The sequence below is a fragment of the Lissotriton helveticus genome, chromosome 4_1 (genome assembly GCF_964261635.1).
Source record: "Lissotriton helveticus chromosome 4_1, aLisHel1.1, whole genome shotgun sequence".
In the NCBI taxonomy this organism is placed as follows: Eukaryota; Metazoa; Chordata; class Amphibia; order Caudata; family Salamandridae; genus Lissotriton; species Lissotriton helveticus.
The window spans coordinates 639,496,623-639,517,955 of NC_136063.1; the positions used below are offsets into that span (position 1 = coordinate 639,496,623).

The 21,333-nt window shown below is 45.3% G+C and overlaps 1 protein-coding gene across 1 annotated transcript in view; it reads right to left on the reverse strand.

Annotated features, from left to right (window-relative positions):
• The window catches only part of UBXN2B (UBX domain protein 2B), a 331,727-nt gene that overhangs the window by 280,133 nt on the left and 30,261 nt on the right, over positions 1-21,333 (reverse strand). Inside the window, exon 2 of the mRNA XM_078687273.1 lies at positions 847-947. Coding sequence (XP_078543399.1) covers positions 847-947 — 101 coding nt within the window. The remainder of the gene's footprint in view (positions 1-846; positions 948-21,333) is intronic.

Here is a 21,333-nt window from a genome sequence, read left to right on the forward strand (position 1 = left end):
TTACACAACAGCAAATCCGATTTGGCAGGGTCCCGCAGGAAACAACACGAAGCCCGCTTTTCACTCCGTGGGCGGGGGGGCGGGGCCAGCAGGGAGAGCAGCCCAGGTGTGGTCAATGGGGCTCGCAGGGACTCCTGGTTGCTGGAGTCCCTGCCTCAAAGCTCGCAGCCCTGCCGGCGATTCTACACGCCCCCTAGTCCTTCCCGAGGGCAGCCCCTCTCTATCAGCTGCTCCAGATGGCGATGGCACGCTGCGGGACCCGCGAAGCGGGTCCGGCGAGGTGCTAAGTGTCCCAAACAAACAAAGTCAGTGGCAGCAAATACCTCTCCCAAACTGCTTACACAACAGCAAATCCGATTTGGCAGTTTTGCGCCACCAAAACAGTTACAAGGAAACACTCATCAACAATGAAACAAGTGAATCACAAACATGTATCTTCCAGACAAGAACTCAACAACTTTTCAAGTAAAATAAAACTGCAGTAAGCGTGATCACTCTCTCTTTCTCTCTCTTGCATGCCCTATAAACATGAGCACACATGCCTTAAAAAGATGAGCACACGGATTAGCAGTGCCATGCTTCAAGGGACATGCCCAGACCATTCATCAGGACCTTTGACACATTACCCAACTCCTCCCACATTATACTAGAACCAAATATCTCTATAAAATAAACATACAGGTCTGCCTGTAGTTATTTTGGATTTTTATGTGCTAGTACTAGATAACATAAAATAACAAACATAACACATGTACCACTACAAAAGTGAAATTAATAATAAATCAACAGAAATAGAAAACAGGAACCACTCCGGCAGGGAAAACAAAAGCATTATGTTACTTTTACCTGTGAACAGGATGCCCAGCGTGAACATCCACCACAATTGGCATGTCATGGTGGGTTGGCTGTCGTTTCTTCTCATCTTCACATAATCTGGCCAGTGCTAGCTAGATAAAATAAAGTAGTAAGTCATTTTCTATAATCCCCATATTGTATAGTATGGCTTCTACATGCCCCCGATCTTTAATATGCAATCTATCTATAGGAACAACTAAAATTACATTAGACTACTTTACACTATCAAGGCCTTCTAAGGGAAAAGTTCAGAAATATAAATATTTCATTAAGCATTTCTAAATAGGACTAAGAGGGGGTCCCATATAAAGAATTTAACAAGAATATTTTGAAGCCTTGTAGCCTCATCTGGAAATTAGCAGACCTAAAAATATCTCACAGATCCAAAACATATAAAATTCAATAAAAGATAAGCTTTCTAACCTTGAGTGTGGCTAATAATGCATTTGAAGCACCGAAATTCAAGGCATAGTGAAAAACAAACCATTGCTAAACCCACTTGTCTAATATGATCTTAAAACGTCTGAGCTGAAAAACATGAATAAATTACTGTGTATCTGTGACACCAAAGTAAGCATAGAACTGAACTTAAAACCTACGTTGTGGACCCCAGTGGCATGAGTGCAACAGACAGTGATAATTGCTGAATTAATTTTGATCCGATCAAAGGGCTTCAAGTATGTGGTATCTTGCAAGCTATGTCGGAATGACCGAGCTTAGACCCCAGCATTTGCCCAACTTTTAGTAAAATTTGGATGTCATCCACACAAGCATTCAGCGCCCTACATGGGGTGGTAAATGCTTTAAAAATACTGTAATGCAATACATACATGTATACCTAAATATTTGCAATTTTGGAAACTGGCAGAGCCCTCACCTAAATATTTAAAAGGACTAGGTGAAATTGAGGAACTCCATGGAAAGCCAAAGGACACAGTTGAGGTTTCAGAGTGTAAGGATGGGGAGAAAACGACTGATAGCAATTAGATGGTTTTTTAAAATCTGAAACAGGAAACTACTAAACCAATAAAACCAATGTCCTACAAGTGAACGAGTAATATATCATGATCAACCATGTCAAATACTGCTGGCATCAGATGACCCATTTGCATGCACAAAAAAAGAGGATTGATCAATTTCTACATTCTCTTACCCCTCCTATTACCAACTTCTTTACAGGCCAGTTTTCTAATAACACACCACAAAAGTAATCTCCCGTGGTCACGTCCCTGCTCCCAGAACAACTGTTCACAGAGCACCCAATTAATCTGCAAATGTTCATCAGTGTAAACGATGAAGAAGTGGCAAGCAGAGGGGATGCAGACATGTTGACCATGACCATGACATGCTGACTGACACGTGTGATGGTCTATCAGCTGCTGCAATGCTCCAAGAGAAAGCGTTGCCTAGTGTCCTACCCACTCCATCTGCACCATCAAACTCCTCCCCCTCATCAATGGCTACACTACACTCTTCGATCAACAATATCAAACACGGGGGGCGTGGCTAGCAGCCGATCATGGCGGCAGCATAAGGGACGAGCTCCGCAGCTGAAGCGGCCTCTTCGACTATCCGACCCATAATCCGCCACACTTTTTAAGCCCTACAGGAGGGTATCGGAACCCAGGACCGGGCGGAGCAAGTAGCGAGAAGCGGCGTTCCAATCCGGAGCCCGGGGACCGAGTTACGTCGCAGCTACGGCTTGGCCTGCCTCGATCGCTTGAACCGGGACCTTCCTTGGACGAGTGGCCCGGCAGGAAGTGCAGCTGATCTGGGAGACCAGGACCGGAAGTGCCCGCAAGCCGGGTAGGCCGGCCGACAACCCGAAAGTGGCACAGCCAGACTGAGCGCCGCCTACGGTCCGGAGAGAGGTGACTGACCGGTTGCACTATGCTCGGTGCTTCCGGCACGAACGCCGACCGGCGGCCACGACTGAGGGGGAGCCAAGGAAGGTGAGGGGCGGCCGCCATCTTCTGGGCCAGGGACGTCGCCGCACACTTGTTGACCATCGGCATACTTCACCCTGCGGAACACCCTATGGGTGCCTGATTCGAGGGCTTGTGCCTAGCAAAAGTCTTCACCCGGTTCAGGGCCCCAATACGATCCCCCGAGTGCACGGGGAGAGACAACCGGTTCATATCGGCGGACGCTTGGAAGACGCCCTGGCCGGGCTCCCGCGTGAAAGAGTCTACCAACATTCTGTGGCCGACGTGGGTGGGACACTCCGGACAAACTGGAGCTGAGAGGCCCGAAAAGCACGAAACCTACAGGCATGGCAGGGAAAGGATCTAAGGGCGGTGCCACACAGACCCGCATGGAACGATACACGTCCGACAAATCATCCACCTCCCCAGTGACGGGGAAAGAAACGGGGGGCAAAACTGCAGATATCCCGGGAGGTAAGAGGGCGACGTTGGAAGACGTGATGCATGCACTGGCCCTGCTACAGACGATGGTGGGGTCAATCTCTGCGGATGTCACTTTGCTTAGAGCCGACCTCCACAAAATGTCGGAGAAGGTCAAGGACATGGAGGTGGTCACAAAATCCCTAGTGGAAGATGTCTCAGAACTTCAACAGGCAATGGGAAAGCTGGCGCAGGACAACAAACTGCTGCGTGGGAAGCTTGATGAGCAGGAAGGGCGTTCTAGGCGGAACAACATCCGTATTATTGGCGTGCCGGAGTCGGAGGGCACAAGAGCAATGGACCTGTTTGTGGAGAGCTTAATCACGGGCGAACTTCAACCGAAAGGATTGTCCACCTTTTTCTCCGTGGAAAGGGCCCACCGCGTGCCGGGAGGTCAACCGAAGCCGGGGGCAGCCCCACGGCCCATTGTGGCCCGCCTGTTCAATTTCCGCGACGCCGTCTTACAGGCAGCTAGGACATCCCCTCCTGTTAAACTTCAGAACTCTACCGTTGCCTTCTTCCCCGACTATACGGCGGACGTCGCACGCAGGCGACGAACCTTCTTTGAGGTAAAAAAGGAACTGAGGTCCCGAGAACTACCGTACTCCATGCTCTTCCCTGCGAGGCTTAGGGTAGTAGCAGAAAACAAAACTTGGTTCTTTGACAACCCAGAGGCGATGCGGGAATCGCTGGAGGGGTGGAGACCGGGCCGCCACCTTCGACGAACTAACCGATCACCAAAGGGCCACAATGCGGGAAAACATCCGGACTCCCAGATGGTGGGAGGGGACACAGAAAGCGGCGCGTCCCTGGGGGCAGAAGGCGGACTAGAAGAAAATGAGGAACAATAATCTCCTGACTTCTATATTTTATTAGACTTATGGTGCTGCATACGCTCTTCCCGCCATTGGACACTGGGTGATGGACCTCCGAGGGTGTGACTGAGAGACCGCTGGCAGCGGAGAGTCCCTCACCCCAACGCGCAAGTACACTGTTCTGGGGTTGGGATATGCACTCTGCTCAGTTGGGGGGGGCGGGCAGTTTGGAGTCTGTGTAGCAGGGGGGCAGGGAGGGGGGTGGGTGGAGGTACAAGAATGGTTAAAGTTTGGGACCACTTGGTCCTGCGTGTTTTAGTTCTGTACACACACATGTTCATGGGTATGACTCAACACATGGGAGGCGTCGCATGTCAATGGGACAGTCAAATGGCGGGAGGTTGGGAGAAGTCACATCTGCCTCACACTCGTCTCCACACACCACCTCACTCATGGTGCGGAGGCCTCGCGGTCTATAGTGCTCCCTCCGTTACAATGGTAAGGGAGTGTATCCAACGGGCTCCCCCGGGCCCACCCACCAACTCTTCCTATGGCCAGGATTGATAACCACACCACACCAACCCCGCTGCAAATCATGTCCTGGAACGTTAGGGGATTGGGCGACAAGATCAAGAGGGGCCTGGTACTGCAAGGCATTAAGAGGCGGGGACCCGCCCTGATTCTCTTACAGGAGACACACTTGTTGGGGGCGGCCACACGGGCATTGGATAGGAGGGGATACCGTATGATAGCACACGCTGATTTTACCTCAGGGTCTCGGGGCACAGGCATATTGCTGAGGAAATCCTCCCAATACATAGTGAAATCCACAAAAATAGATGATCAGGGCCGCTTCGCGGCAGTACATGGTCAATGGGAGGGTAGACTGCTAAATGTGGTCTCCGTTTATATTCCGCCGGCGTTACAATCAGTGGCCCTGTCGGACCTCGGCAAATTCCTGTTGGAACTCCCTGAAGGGGACTTGCTTGTGGGCGGAGACTTTAACATGACACTCACAGACACCCTCGATCGGTTCCCCACGCGTCCACAGGCAGCTGGCCCTAGCAAGCTACAGAACTTTCTAGAAGCACACGGTTTGGTGGATGTATGGTGTGCACTACACCCAGATCAGCAACAATACTCCTATTACTCAGCGACCCACAATAGTCTTTCAAGGATAGATTACTTTTTCACATTGAGTAACGGTCTCCTCAGCATTAGCGAGGCGACGATACAGCCGGGAGGGATCTCGGATCACTCGCCAGTCACTCTGACCGTAACTAGTGCAGGCGCCAAACGCAAGAGAGTGTATCCGATCTTTCCGGGGTATCTCAAAGCTCCACGGGTCTGTAAAGACCTGAAGAAAGCAACCCGGCTTTACTTTGAAGAGAACCAGTCCTCGGTGGACTCCCCCTCAATATTGTGGGAAGCCTACAAAACGGTGTTCAGGGGTCAAGCTAGTGCAGCGATAACGAATCACAAAAAAGCACACAGGAAGGAGGCATTGGAATTGGAGTTGGGCCTCGAGAGGGCCAACACTGCCCATATGGCAGACCCATCGGAAGACACACTTCATGACCTACAGATGCACCAGCGCCGCCTCAAGGATCACTTGAGGCGTGTGACGATGGCGGACATAGCCGCGACCAAACACAGAGTCTATGACATAGGGGATAAAGCTAGTAAACTCCTGGCATGGCTGGACAGGACACAAGGGGGGGTAGAAACATACTACAAATTACGGACTCTTATGGCAACGTACACACCCGGCCGGAAGATATCGTAGAAGCCCTGGCTGATCACTTCCAAGAAGTATACACTCCAACGATAGTGGTGACAGAAGACGAGGCCCGAGACTCCCTCGAACATGTGCCTCTCCCGTCCTTGACGAGTGAGGCGGCGAAGGATATCGATGCCCCCTTAACAATTGACGAAATTCAATCGGCCATTGACTCCCTCTACTCGGGTAAGGCTCTGGGCCCCAATGGGGTGCCCATTGAATGGTTTAAAACCATGTCTGAGTCCCTGAGTACACCCCTTCTTCACATGTATGAAGAGTGTAGGTCGAAGGGCATTTTGCCCGCAGACCAACGGATGGCGACTATCGTCGATATCCCGAAACCGGGTAAGCCGCCCAACGACTGTAAATCATACAGGCCTATTTCCCTCTTGAACCCGGAGGCCAAAATAATAGCGAAAGTGCTGGCGAACAGACTTATGCCATGCTTTAAGTCAGCTGATTCACCCAGATCAGTCCGGCTTCATGCCACATAGAAGCACGGCCCTTAACCTTCGCAGGGTACACGGAGTTGTGGCACGACTCTCAATGTTGCAAGAATCGGCAGCGATACTATCGCTGGACGCCAAAATGGCGTTCGATTTGGTGGAGTGGAGCTACCTCTTCGCGGTGCTGGCACGGATGGGCTTTGGCCCCGTCTTTATTTCCTGGATAAGGATGCTTTATAAGGATCCTATGGCCAGGGTAGTAGCGAATGGCCACATTTCTCGGACCATCTGTTTAGGACGTGGTACACGACAGGGATGCCCACTCTCACCCCTCCTTTTTGCTCTGGTCTTAGAACCGCTGGCAGTCACTATCCGTACTACGCAACTTCTGAGGGGGATACGATGGGATTCACAATGGGAAGACAGTGTCCCTTTATGCGGACAATATGTTACTATACCTCACAGACCTAGAAAATAGTCTGCCCAACCTCCTAGCAATTTGCAACTCACATGGGCGAGTATCAGGTTATACTATCAATTGGGCGAAGTCGATACTTTTTGAGCTCAAGGGGCCACTCCCGCCGCTGCCAGACTCCTGTCCGCTGGAGGTGGCTCCCTCTTCCTTCAAATATCTGGGAATTCACATCACTCGAGATGCAACGGAGTTCGCACGGCTCAACTTGTTGCCTCCCTTGTCCCGGCTCCGTAGCGATGTGCAACACTGGAAAGAACTCCCACTGACATTCCTGGGCAGGGCAGCGTTATTTAAAATGATGGCCCTGCCGCGTTTTTTATACGTCCTTGAAAATGCCCCACATATGATACCTGCCGGTTTCCTACAGAAAGTGACAGCGCAGATCTCGAGTCTGCTCTGGGGAAACCGGCCAGCCCGGATTTCGCACGCAAAGCTGAATAGGGGCTGGTATGATGGAGGCATTGCACTGCCCAATATGCAATTCTATTATTGGGCGGCCCAACTTAAGATCCTAAACCAGTGGCTGCACGCCCCGCAGGAGGACCCAGCATTCAAAGCAGACAGGGTACAACTGGGTACAAATAGCTTACTGGCACCTCTGTACCACCGGGGCATTGCTGCGAAACTCATAGGGCCCACTAAACACACCGTTCAACTGTGGTATAAGGCACAAGCGAAGTTGAAATGGGGAGGGACCATCACAAAGCTCACGCCTCTGTGGGACACCAAAGCGCTGGGTCATCTACGGCGCACTAAGGGCTTCACTCAGTGGGACAACATTGGGATATCGACCGTGGGTGATATGTGGACTGGGGAGGGAGTGATCTCGTTCGCGACCCTTCAAGAACAGTACGAACTGAGGGATAGCGAGCTATATAGATACATACAGATTAGACACGCCCTACAGGCGGCAGTCCCACCAGATACATCTCCACCTGAATCTTCCCCACTAGAGGACCGTCTGCTCACAGATTTCATGCAGGAAGGCGCAACCTCATTAACATATCGTAAAATACTCAACAATGTACCTGACCCTCTGCAGAAGCTAAAAGACAAATGGATGACCGACGTCGGAGACCTAGACGAGTCCGACTGGAACGCAGCCATGGCGTCTCCACGTGAGGCGGGTATATCATCTAAATTCCGCTTGGTACAACTTAAAATTTTACATAGGATTTACTACACCCGCACAACGCTACACAAGCTGCAGAGAGCGGATCATCCGTACTGTCTTAGAGGCTGCGGGGACGAGGGCACGTTCCTACACACGCTTTGGGAATGCCCACGCATTGTTGGTTTTTGGCAGCGGATACTACGCACTATCGCACAAACACTCCACACCTCACTTACACTGGACCCAAGGTTATGTTTACTGAATATATGGGGGCCTACAGATCTTACTTTCTATGAGAGGGCGTGGACCACGATAGGACTTATCACGGCCAAACGGGATATCGCACAGAAATGGGGGACGGCGGATCTCCCCACGCTGGCACAGTGGATCAAGAACATGGATATGCTTATGTTGACAGAAAGGGCAGTCTATAAACTGAGAAATAACCCGCGCAAATGGAATGGGGTTTGGAAACCGTGGAACTCATACAGGGGAGATATCTGTGAGCCATTGGCAGGTGAGAACCTTGAAGGTTCTGATGACGAGGGGGATACTGATTAGGGGTCGAGACCAGTGGCGGACACTCTACATGCACTGGGAGGGGTTGACCACGTAGCGGTGGGAATTGAGGGAGGAGGGAGGCGCGGATGGGATGTGACTTTGAGAGGTTCGCACAATTGGTCCCTTACAGGACACCTTCGATGCTAGATAACATGCTAAGAGTAACCCATTACCGTACTGATTCATGTGTGCAGTTTTATCTTGTTCTATTTTTTTTGGTTTAAGTTTAAAATGGACACAGAAACAAAAAATATAAAAAGCAAATTGTATTTTCATTGTAAATTACATTCGTTCCACGCGATTGATCATCCTGCTGATTGAAGCCGTCTCTGCAACCGGACAAGGCTACAAGGTCTCTGCTCTGCTTATCTTTACCACATGCTGCAAGCCGGCCTCAGGGTTGTAGGTATTTCTCTGTGCTGTGATGATAATGCTATATAACTTTGCAATAAAAATAAAGTTTAAAAAAAAACAATATCAAACACAGGGAGGGAGAAGTTATGAACAACAATTTCCTACTCTGCTTTCAAATGAAGTATCTATCAAACGTATCATGAAGAGTGGGACCAAATATCGTATGAGGTTGAGAGGGACACCATTTGGTACAGAGTCGTTGAGCCGCAAGAAGGGCAGATAACCCACCTCCCCCCTGCAACCTATGGGGCTCAATTAGGTAAAGATTAATGCTTTTTCCTTCACTTACAAAAAGTGAACAGTTGTAACAGAGTTATAACCAGGGGATAGTGTCTTACCTGGCACAGCAAAGGGATCCACTTATCCCATTGGTCCTGAAGAAAGCCGGCGACCAGCTGAGGCACAAGTATGGCTGAAACAGGTAGACCAACAGTATATGTTTGATGTGAGGGACACCTAAAATGTTCCTCTACACATATGCTTTTTGTTTTTTCTTACCCCCATCTATGTTTTACTACTATCATAGAGGTGTTGGGTAGGTGGTAATAATAGATCACTTTCTGATTCAGATCCCACACCGTCTTTCCAAGCAGAGAGACTGCCTGCTGGTGGAGAAGAAGAAGACCCGATGATGTCACTACCGGCCATTAGTACGTCGATGGCGAACAAAAAACATACCACTGACCGAAAAATACTGTTGAGGGCCTCAAAGAAGATTTCAGTCTGAGCCTCCTTTTGAGTTCCACTCTTTAGGGTACTTTTGACATACACTATATTTTTCATCAGTGCCTAGTTTGTAAAAGAATGAGAGCCAGTGCCCAACCCTTTACTTAGAAGCCCACAGCCAGTGCTTTTAAGTGTCAGCACACCAAATACCATTGCTAGTCTTGGAACCACACAGGATTCTTCAATCCACTACCAGCCACTCTCTGCCTTTTTATCACACTTTTGTCAGTTCCATCTTTCTCCCTTTCTGACAATCTTTCTGTCTTTCTCTTCCTCCTTCATTGACTTTGTGTTTTTTCATTCTCTTGCTCTCAGGAATGTCCAAAGAGGAATAATTAGGGCTGGTCCCCAAACATTAGTGGCAGTGCCCCTACCGGCAAACACCAACTCAAATTAAGTACCGCTCTTCCTAATGAACTGGTAAGAAGTAGAGGATTGCGCAAGATTAACCATCTTCAGGATTCCAGACGAAATACGGATGATGAGGTGGTTGGGGTAGACACTGAAGCTAGTCTTTAGTGCTACAGTGCCAAATGTGGCTATCCCAGCTTTAAAACAAGGAACAGTGCATCATATCCACCTATGTTGGATCAGAATACTGCAATGTCAGAAGCACTATAGGCAATTACAACATATATTGAACTCAATTTACTTCTTACTTGAGAAATCATTTTAAAAAACTGGAACGTTTCTTCAACACCCTTCACACCCAGTAGCACCGACAGCTCAGTTGTAACCTCTCAAAATTTTTTACACTCTGGACCTATATCCTGTGTGGTTCTTCAACCACAGTTAATAAGCTTAGCAGGATCCTGCAAGGTTACATCACAGTCAACATAATGATCTCACAGACATTTTAATCCTCTAAATCTCCAACATCCTCCATTAGGGTCTCATCCACGAGTGTTTCAGAATAGACTAATCTTGAAAGGATGTCTGTCACACTAATCTCTCCACCCCTGACTAGAATGCAGTCAATATGAAAATCGAGCTCCTGGAGAGAAATCACCTATTTGCAAATTCTACTAGAAATAGCACTCAGCCCTTTCTTGCCAAAAACATCTTTAAAAGGCTTGTGATCTGTTTCAACCACATAGCTGGTACCCCACAAACATTTCTTAATTTTTTTATAGCTCAAAATCTACAGTGCTTCTGTGTCTATAACTGAATATCTATGTTCTGGAACTGGTATACATATTGAAATGAAGATTATTGCAGTCTCACTATTGCCTTCACCTTGCCTTAGAACCGCTCCAAGCCCTTTAAAGCTGGCATCTGTTACCAGAATGGATTTCTCTGTAGTGCTAAAACTCTGTAAAGATGGAGTGTTTGACAAGAATTTTTTAGTATCCTGGAACTGTAAATCACAATGCAATGATGAAGAAAAATTAACACTCTTCTTTAATAATTTCCTCATATTACATCTGAAACTAGCAAATAGAGTAACAAATGGAGAAGCAAACGTGCTATAATATTTCGCCATCCGAAGAGATTTGACTAACTCATCTTCACTTTCAGGTACAGGCAATATTATATTCCATATAGGTGCCTTATATAGGCGCAGGTAACATCACAACCTTTCACCTATATTCTTCCCTACATTACATACATAACAGTTCTTAGGAACTGACCTTTTACCTAGATGCAACACTGCATTTAGAAGGCGGCTTTTTCCTAGTTCGAATCTCATACATTATGCATGAGGTTTCTTGGAAGCACAGCAGGACTACCATCTCCTGTATAATGCCTCTGTATAAAGTTCAGGTCCGACGTCATCCTCTAGGCCAACACAGTAACATAGCAAGGCAGGACCCCTGGGGAGACCTGTGGGTATATATACCTCATGCCTTACTTTAGAAAGGGAAAGGAGATCGTGATTTCCCGGCTGACACACTGACCAGAGACGCTGAGGTTCCTGCATCTTTATGCTCCAGCTAGCAGTGGTCTAACATCCTTCGCGGGGTGTCCACCTCGAGACCAGGACAGGGTCCCATATTCTCTCATTCTCAGGTAATGTTGTTGACTAGATCCTAGAGGGATTCTTGGCATAACACCTACACAGATGCTAGGTACATCTAGTTCGGGAGGCATCGTAGGAGTACGCACTTTCGATCATGTATTCTATGTCCTTGTATATACATTCATGATTACTGCAAAATGGTAGAACTACACCATCCCTTTACTTTCGTAGTACTGCTAATCATATATCTCTGAAATTGTATAATGGTTGTTTAAGCTCATCTATTCTACGCTAGAATAACAACTGTTCAATAAATTCTTATTGAGATGCCCAGTATGTTTATTCTGTGTATCTCTGAGACAAACTAAGTGAGCACGAGTGACTGAGCGAAAGGTAGTATATGGTTTCCACGATTTTGAGGGATCAGGGTTGTCATGTTCTGAGGTTGCCAGAATCTATTCTCTCCTTGGTAAGAGGAGATTATAGTGGCACTGTGAGCTAGCTAATACAGACAGGCTAACGTATCCGGTGGGGGTGCACGGAATCAGTTTGCCACCAATCCCACAGTTTATGTTATCCAAATGCGCAGATCCTGTTTATGGTATATAGGAACTACATGACAGCAATATGGTAATAGTTCCCACTAAATCCTCAATGGGTTTCACACCCTCTCTAGTTAATCTGTGACCTAAATTAAACTATGTATTTACAATTAAGCTTACATTTGGAATCATTAAGCATGAGACCTCTATTCCTAAGTCTTTCCAAAATACACCTGAACCGATAGTCATGTTCATCCTGTGAAGCACCATATCAGTTGTCCATATGCACACTGGAAATACTATCTAACATGCCCTTCATGGCCCTCCAAAAAGCTGATGCTGCACAAATCAGTCCAAACGGCATCCACATGAATCTAAACACTCCAACAGGAGTGATAAAAGCAGTCAAATCCATGGATTGACTATCAAGCCTAATCTAGTGATAAGCTGACCTGAGATCCAAGGTTGAAAATGCAACAGCATCTTTCAGTTGGGATAATATCTCCATTACGTTAGGTACCGGAGGTCTATGCACAACCCCTGATATATTCAAACCTCTCAGGTCAACACTCAATCTTACAACCGCAAATGTTTTGCATTCCAACACAACGGCAGCATCCCACTCAGTACCCTCCCCTTTCTCAATGATCCCTTCCTTTTTTAGTTTAGCCTGTCCAATTCCTCCACCATTAATTGCCTCATGGAAAAGGGAACTCCTTCTACTTTACAGATCACTGTAATGGAATTTTCAATCAACACTAGCTGTGGGAATAATTTGAAAAACATCCTAGTTTATCACAAAATACATCTGAAAAATCATGACTTATTTTAGCACCAAATTCACATTGCTCTCTCTCTCTCTCATCAGTTGAATTCACATTGCTCTCTCTCTCTGAAACCAGCTGATGATGCGGTCACCCTTCTAGAAAATATAGATCCTTTCTGCTGTGATGGGATCTTTGTATGCCAAATCACCAAGCAAATAACCTACCAGTTTAGTTGGTTGACCGCCTTAGGCTAACGGTCTAATATCTGGAGTTTCCTTTACGTCGCTACAAGCAGCTTTCTCCATGTCTATTTTTAGATTGTAAGCACCCGGTGGGCTAATCTGAAGTTGGGAATTTGTTTCTCATCTTGAGGTAAACACGATCTCCTTTCTGGTTTAACAGGCATGTTATACAGATTTTCATACATATTCAGTGGTGGTTGACCTTCGGTCCCCTTTTTCTTGTTGTTTCTCTTAGATTCACATAGAGCCATTTGGAACCTTCGAGTTCATTTGGGCCTATGTAAATTCATAAATTAATATTATACTATTTGACTTTCCTGTCTTATGAGGCGATTTCCAGGGAAGAACCCTTTACAATCAATTTAAGGAAGTTGGATAGATTGTGTTTTCAAAGAATTTTTACATAATTTATTTGCGTGGGATTTTTCCTGATAGCCCTCACCTTATATATTTTTTAGGTGACATCAATCCGCTCTCTGAACCTAGGAGCCTATGGGCCCACTAACAACATTTCCACCATCCAGTTGAGGGTGGCACACGGATAAATTTAATTTTAGATATATTCCGGCTTTGGTTTTTTTAAATGTTCAATACACAAGATATTAAGAACTTCGTCTGTTAAATTACCCAGGTGCCCCACACTCAGTCCTGAGGAAGACCCCGGTGTAAGGATCTAAGCAGGCTGCTTTTTTGGGGAACGAAACGTCGACTGTGTCACTGTTGTATGCCAGTTTGATCAACAGTGCTTTTTCCTTATTCCTAAATATGGCTATGTAATTGACATCCTTCAAGTGTGAGGCTAAGACAAGCCGGTTGTATTTTAAATGATGGTGTGATAGAAATAATGTCACTATCTTTCCTTTTAACTTTAACAACCTTCACTTGATGCACATTACCTTTTCACCTTTCCTCCTCTCCCCCTTACGTGGGGCATTTGTTCAGTACATTTTTCAAAATGTGTTCGAAACTATTTGCTGATTTATAAGCATCTCATGCTGTTCAATGTGATTAAATAACATTGAACTATACAATTATGGTATACTAGTGTATTAATGTCTATTGATATTTAATTGCATGGGCTCTTTAAAATTGTCCTACTGGGACCCACTTTCAGCTGTACCATAAAACACTTTAGGCACAAGTGAAATGTATGCACCTGAATCAAACGTTTTCACTCTGAGCCCATTGATTCACATTGTCTATTGGTACAATATTACTCTGATCTTGCACCTGTAGAACTATCTCTACACACTGAAGATCATCATACTTCACAGTCATCTTTCACCACTACCTCCTTCATGTTACTCTTCTTATTTTGTGATCTTCGATTTTTCCCATAATGACCTTTCATGCAACACAACGTACATGTGACCTTCCAAGAAGAACAATACTTCTAATGAGCCATGTGATCCACAGCACCACATCTATAGCACTTTCCAGCAAACCTTTTCTTCACAATACTTACCACCTCAGGACTCTTCCCCTTTGCAACACTATGAACATTCTTCATAGATAAATTACCATTTTCCTTTTTTAATCACATCCAGACACGCAGGAGAGTTTTTGATTTTCTTAGCAATATGTATAACTTTATCTAACTTTGGATCATCATTCTGACCAAAGTTCCACCCTAACTTTCTCTATGTTGCAGCTCAAAATTAACTGATCCCAAGGCCTTCTTCCTATGCCCATTCAAACTTACAAAAAGAAGATAGCTTATGTAAATCTGTAACATAGTTCTCTACAGACTCATGAGGTCTGTGTTCTTTCTTGACAAAATGGTAGGGCTCTAGAATAGTGCTTACTTTGTGTAGGTAATGCATGTCTAATTTGTGAATACACACCTCAGATTCATTTAGACCTTCCGCTTCCTTATATATTTTTGGAAGAAGGTTAAAGACATCTTGGCTCCAAGAACCCAAAAATGAAGAAGACTGGAGATTTTTCTCTCTGCTGTCAAAGAGGTACCTCACACCCTCGTATATACTAGAAATAGTACTCGAGATGGAGGCCACCATCTTCCCCTTCCCCGTAACTCAAAATAGTACCAGATATACCCTTGAGGACCTGAGGAAAGGAAAACTGAATGCATAACACTAAGAGGATGCAAACGAGATACTCACAATAAGGATGTAAAAAAACTGGGAGAGTCCTTATGAAGTCCATTCAGATGACATCACAAGCAGGTGGGACACACAATTAAGTCCAAATATCCACGTTGCAAGGGCCTCAGAATAACAGTTTCTCACACTTCATCCTCATTCCTCACAAGAATTATAACAAGAATCATAACCAGTACATTGATGTTTCCTTGGAGAGCAAATATGCTACAATACAAAAGAAGCAGTTGAGAAGAACAAGCTGATCGGTGAACTCAGTAAATACTACAGTTTTCTGTTGTTCCTTGTGCCCAATCAGGAACAGCGACTGATACGTAGTATACTGACATGTAAACGTATTTCACTCCGGATACAAGTCCTGGCTTGGGCACTTAGCTCGCTAGCCAATAGATAAAAGAAGTTCACTTGTAGCACGTTGGTACGTAAATGTAATATACTCTGGAAATGAGTCTGGACTTGCACACCCTGCTGTCAACTCACTGAGAACAAAGGAGACTCACTCTTACTACAGGATCCACTTACCAACACACATGCAGTGAGGAGAGTGTGAAGAAACTGTTGACCAGCCAGTCCCAAGAGACACATCCAAGCTGAAATTTGCAAACAGATGCGCAGCAAGGACAGCGCACGGAGAATTCAAGCATGAGGATTCTGTTGATGAAGTCCAAGGGACATGCGCAAGCTGAAGATGCATGCCCGAGGTGGCCTATGTAGGGTTATAAGATTTTCTCTAGGCAGCAGCTGTTCTCATGATACACAGAAGCAACTGTACCAAAGCCCAACCGTAAGGGTAACAATCGCTCACCCAGAGGTCTAAAACTAAAAAATAGACGGATGACAGTAGCTTTACTCTTTGTGAGTTCCAGGGCTGTACTCTTTGTGAGTTCCAGGGCTGTTATAACAATGATGAAGGTGTTGAGGCATAGATCCTCCACAGATTGTAAAAGCAGCTCTTCGCCAATGTGAAAACATACACTGATCCATTTGATATTTCCACAGTCTTTATTCAAGTGTCCTCCAGAAATAATCCCTCAGCCACCACATTGCAACCCAATCCCCAACTGTCCAATTCTCATCTTCTAACCTCACAACACAAAGCTTATTCACATTCCAACAAGAACATTCATAAGATACAACTGTTATACCACACTAGATCATTTGGTATAATAAGCATTTAGCTGTATCTACTCCAGCACGGAGACAAACTCAATATTCGTGGGCCAACTTATTTTAGTTTAAATAATCTTGCCAACAAATAGCACAATTCCAGTATGATAAGGAAATTTGGAAAATATAGTGCATCGTTCAAAATCACTACTCAGAGAACAAGCATTGGCAAAGCCAACAGGTTTCTCCTAGGTGAGATGCATTGGCTTTGTCAATGTTTTTTTAGCAATGATGTAGACCAATGAGGCTGCTGTACCACATGGCTGAAAGAAAACAAAAGGGATATGATGTCAACACTGGCTGCGCCATTCTCACTTTCAACCATGCTGCACGGCAGACATGCTGCTTTACAACATGGCTTGAAAAACACACTGAGAAAGCCAAATACAATAGCTATTTGGCTTTGTCATTTTGCCCATGTTGTGCTGCTGTGCAGCATGGTTGAATTTTTTTTAAAGTGCTATAATGTAGCCAGTGTTGACTGGGAAACAACGCACGAGGGGGCAGAAGGGACAGGGCAAGAAACACAACACAGGTTAGAGTGTGAAAGTGGTACAAGCATCACAAAGCAGGAGTGGGTGGGATGGACAGGGCAACAGCAACGACGCAGGAGGGATTGGGAAAGTACCAATACATGGAGCAAGCAACGATGGAGGCATCAATGATGACGAAGCAAGTAACCCCAAAAAGAAAACAGAAGTACCTTGGAAAGCATGGAAGCAGTGGCAGGACACACACTATGGCAAATTGGAAGATATACTTAAACCATTATCTAGGGAAGGGCCAACACATGAAGAGGAACTGAAGCCGTCATGCACTGACCAAAGAGAAGCCAGCAAATGAGAGTGACAATAAAGCCAGCCAATGGCATACAATGAGCTGCCTCAAAGCCTTCTGTAAGCAAATATAAAGTCTTGCAAGCCACAGCGCATGTGCCATCTCAGGCGAAACCTAAAAACACCCAGAGAACAATTTGCATATTCTTCTCAGAGGAAACTTTTGCAAACACTAACAAATCTAAGCAGCAAACTACGGGGCAGAAAGTATATTCTTGATGAAAGCTGTGACTTAGCTCGCAGACTGCCAAAGCAGAAGGAATCATAAAAAGCAGAGTGATTCACATACACATACCTGTTTTTCATAAGGTCCTCATTGGCTTACATTAGGTAGTTTGCCCTGAACGGCAGGACAAACAGTCAGACAAATGTAGGTGAGGTACCCTGTGTAACATTCACAACCGAAAACGTTACAATTAAAGAAATACAGGCTTTAAAGACTCACACCAATTACTATTTAAAATGGAGACTTGTAACAGAGTGCTAACAATGAGGGACATCGATTAAGGGGATTGGGGGCTATCAAATTACAAAACCATATCCATGAGGAGCAGTAAAAATCAACTGCTAGCCAATCAGAAATATTAAAACTCCTAATGATACATTAGGAGGACTTGTGGACTAAATATGGCTGACTCCTGACTACACACAGTCAGAAGGATGTTGGACCTGGATCTTGTAAAATCATTTTTTTTTTACTTGAAATATTTTTGGGTGGAAAATAGGGTCTAATTATTTTTCTTAGAATTTAGGTAATTCACTTCCTAGTTCTTCACCCAGCTGACAACCTCCCTACCTGTATACCTTGTGACTTACTGCATCTAACTTACCAGTTCAGGCAAACCCTCAACCAATTGTTTTTCCATCACATTTAGTGAACTTCCTATTTTTATGCACAATGATGATCATATTGGAACATATTGAAATGATTATCTGGGATTGTGGTTTTGTAAAAGACATTAAGACCTATAACACAAGGACAGAAGCGACATATAAATATGGTGGGACAGAAGAGTCCTCTGCATGGTAATGGACGTGCACCCCTGCCCTGAGCGCCCAACATTACTTATGTCTGGACCTGTAATGCTGATTTTGTTGTCATCGGATCATTTGTGTATGCCATGACATAGGCCTGTCTCACGGACTGTGGTCTTGTTGGACCGGGAGGGGCACCCAAAGTGCTAACATCATAGTAGTGGTAGGCACCTGCCTACCCAGGAGTTAAGAGGCATGAGCGCAGTGGTGGCAGCATACCATGCAGTGATCAGTAGGAGTTAACATGACCGTTTTAACCTGTGTCACTGGAGTGAGACCTACAGGCTAACTCATTTTTTAAAGTGCCACTGCTGTGTGCTTAACTTACCCTTGGTTACATCAGAATGGTGTAAACTGCTGTGTAGCGCAGAGTGGCATGTTTGAGCTGGGTGTATGAGTGACTGGGGCGAGTGCCATACAGGGACAACGCAGTACTGAGTGGTGTGTGCATGGTGTATGGATTTGCTGACTCACTAACTCTCCATTTGATGTCTATACCACCTTTTTCCCACCTCAAATACCTCTCTCCATCTCACTTTTTTTCTGTCCATCTTCCTTGTCCCCTTTAAGCATACCCTTCCCTTTCTGCCTCCTTCTCCTCTCTCTCTCCATTCCTCTTATGCACAACTCTACCTCCTCTCTCTGCTTCCACCTCCTCAATCCTCCTCTAGCCATCTCCCTCTCCACCTCTTCTCTCTTCATATTCTCATCCTCTTTCACTCAGACACCTCGAATCAGCCTCCGATTTCTGCCTGAACTTTCTATCTCTGCCTACTTCTGTCTCTTTCCACCTGCCTATTCTCTCTGTCTGCCTCCTGATTCTTTTTCACCATCTCAACCTCCTCTTTCTGCTTCTCCTCCTCCTTCTCATCCTCTCACTTCTCTCTTTCTATAGCTTCCACTCTTCACTCTCCCTCGCTCCCTCTCTATGCAGCCAATAGCCCCATACCCATTATCCGTGTTAGCAAAGCTTACACTTCTATGGGTTTGTTTGCTTTTTTTTACAATTTCCCAAAAACTGAACACAAGTTTCACATAAAGGTACAAATAAAAAATGTCAAACTTAAACCAAGATTACAATAGGAATGCACATTGTGGTCTTACATTGCATAGCTACACTATGGTATGCAACAACGATAACGTAATTGCAAGAAATTGGGTTACTGTTTGAAGAAAGTAAAACCCTTCTCCAGTAGCAACCACAATCCTTCTTTGGGTGAACTCACAAGCAATCCTAAAGTAATCTGTGCTCAGTTATTTAGGGCCTACCCTAGGTGTGGCTACAATGGCATGCTTGATGCGGGTTTGCAAGGTTACTTAATTGAGTGGCACAAGAAGTGTTGAAGGCTCCATAGTACATTTAATTTACAGGCTCTGAGTACATGCAGTACCTCTTTACTAGGGACTTAAAAGTAAATTAAATATGCCAATTGGGGATAAGCCAATGTGACCATGTGTTATGGAGTGAGAATACACACTTTAGCACTGGCTAGCAGTGGTAACGTGCACAGTATCCTAAGACAAACAAAAACGAGATCAGAAAAATATGGAGCAGTAAAGCAAATCGTTTGTGGGAAGACCACCCTATAGCTGACCAGTCTAACTGTAAACACCACCCTACGTCTGACAGGTCTAACAGTGGTCTATAGGGTATAGCATGGCATATACCATATATGTCCCCATGAATTTGCAAAAGCATGAGCATGACATTGGCATCACAGAACGTCTGTCTAAGCCTTTCTTTCTTCCAAAATCATGAGAATGCATGCCACTGACTAGAAACTAGAAAAATATTAATTCACAAAGTTGATACTTTTGTGTGTAAGTCAATTAACGTTAACAATACTTATATTGTTTTAACTTGTCAATTGAGACCTTTGCTTTCGGAGTGGAGAGGGTAGGTAGGGGAGAATGATGAGCATAGGAAAATAGGGATGAGAAATGGAGACAGAATATCAAGTTGAACAGAGAAGGTGAGCATCGGCAAGGGTGATAAATCCGTGTCTGACTTGGTCTACAACTTATCTACAGGAACAAAAGGCATCCTACCCAGGGATGTTGTCGTTGTCGGCTAATCAAAGGCAGCTTCCCCTTGGAAGCTCGCTTTTTGGGCTAACACCCATGAATGGCCATCCGGGGAGAGGAGGTAACATCACTCTGCAGCAACTGTTCCTGAGGCTGGGAATCATTTACACATCTCTATAGGTGGGCAGAAACATATCTGTGTGCCAGGATGTTTGTGGTGCCGCTGGACTAGCTAGAGAAGAGTGGCAACTTTCAAAAAGTTCCTTAAGTTTAATGGCGATATTAAATTTGGCCTGAGCATCGGCCACAATTAATTTGATACCTTACGTGGCCTAGTTAGGTAGTCCCATTAAGAGGTTTGCCAGGCTGTGGTGCCTGTAGGTAACCATATGTTAGCCAATGGGGTTACTAACCTTTTTGCAGCCAAATGACAATTTAGCAGTGTTGCTGTTAAGACATGACAAAAAATATGTCCTACTTAATAGTGGCTCTATAGGATTTGCTTAGGGGAGACTCACATATATCATTAAGAGAAGTGGTGGTTTTGCCATTAGTTGTAATGGCAAAGTCAAACTAGCAGTGTAAACACTGTCCTTCCAGTCTGCAGTGGCAGGCTGGGATCCATTTGTCCTTTGTCACACTCAGGGTGGCACAAGCAGTACTGCAGGCCTGTGTGGACACTCTGTCTTACATGTCCTTGGTACCCTGGGTACCATATACTAGGGAGCTATAAGGAGGTCAGAAAATGTTTTTTTCTTCATTTTTTAGAGTTTTATATAGCGCGAACTAGACCAGAGACCTCGGGTATCAGAGCGCTTTAAATGAGCACCAGTTTCGTTACAGAAGAACACATAGATTTTTGTTAGGCACTCAGAGATTAAGTGATTTGCCCAGAATCACAAGATGTTGAGCGTCGTTCCCGAGACATGGTGCCTCGCAAATTACGAAGCCATTCAGATGGAGAATAACCATCTCTGCCTCTTTATCCTCTTCCCATCTCATTTGTCACGAGGAGCTGGGCCGGATTTATTTAGGTGATTGCATCAGA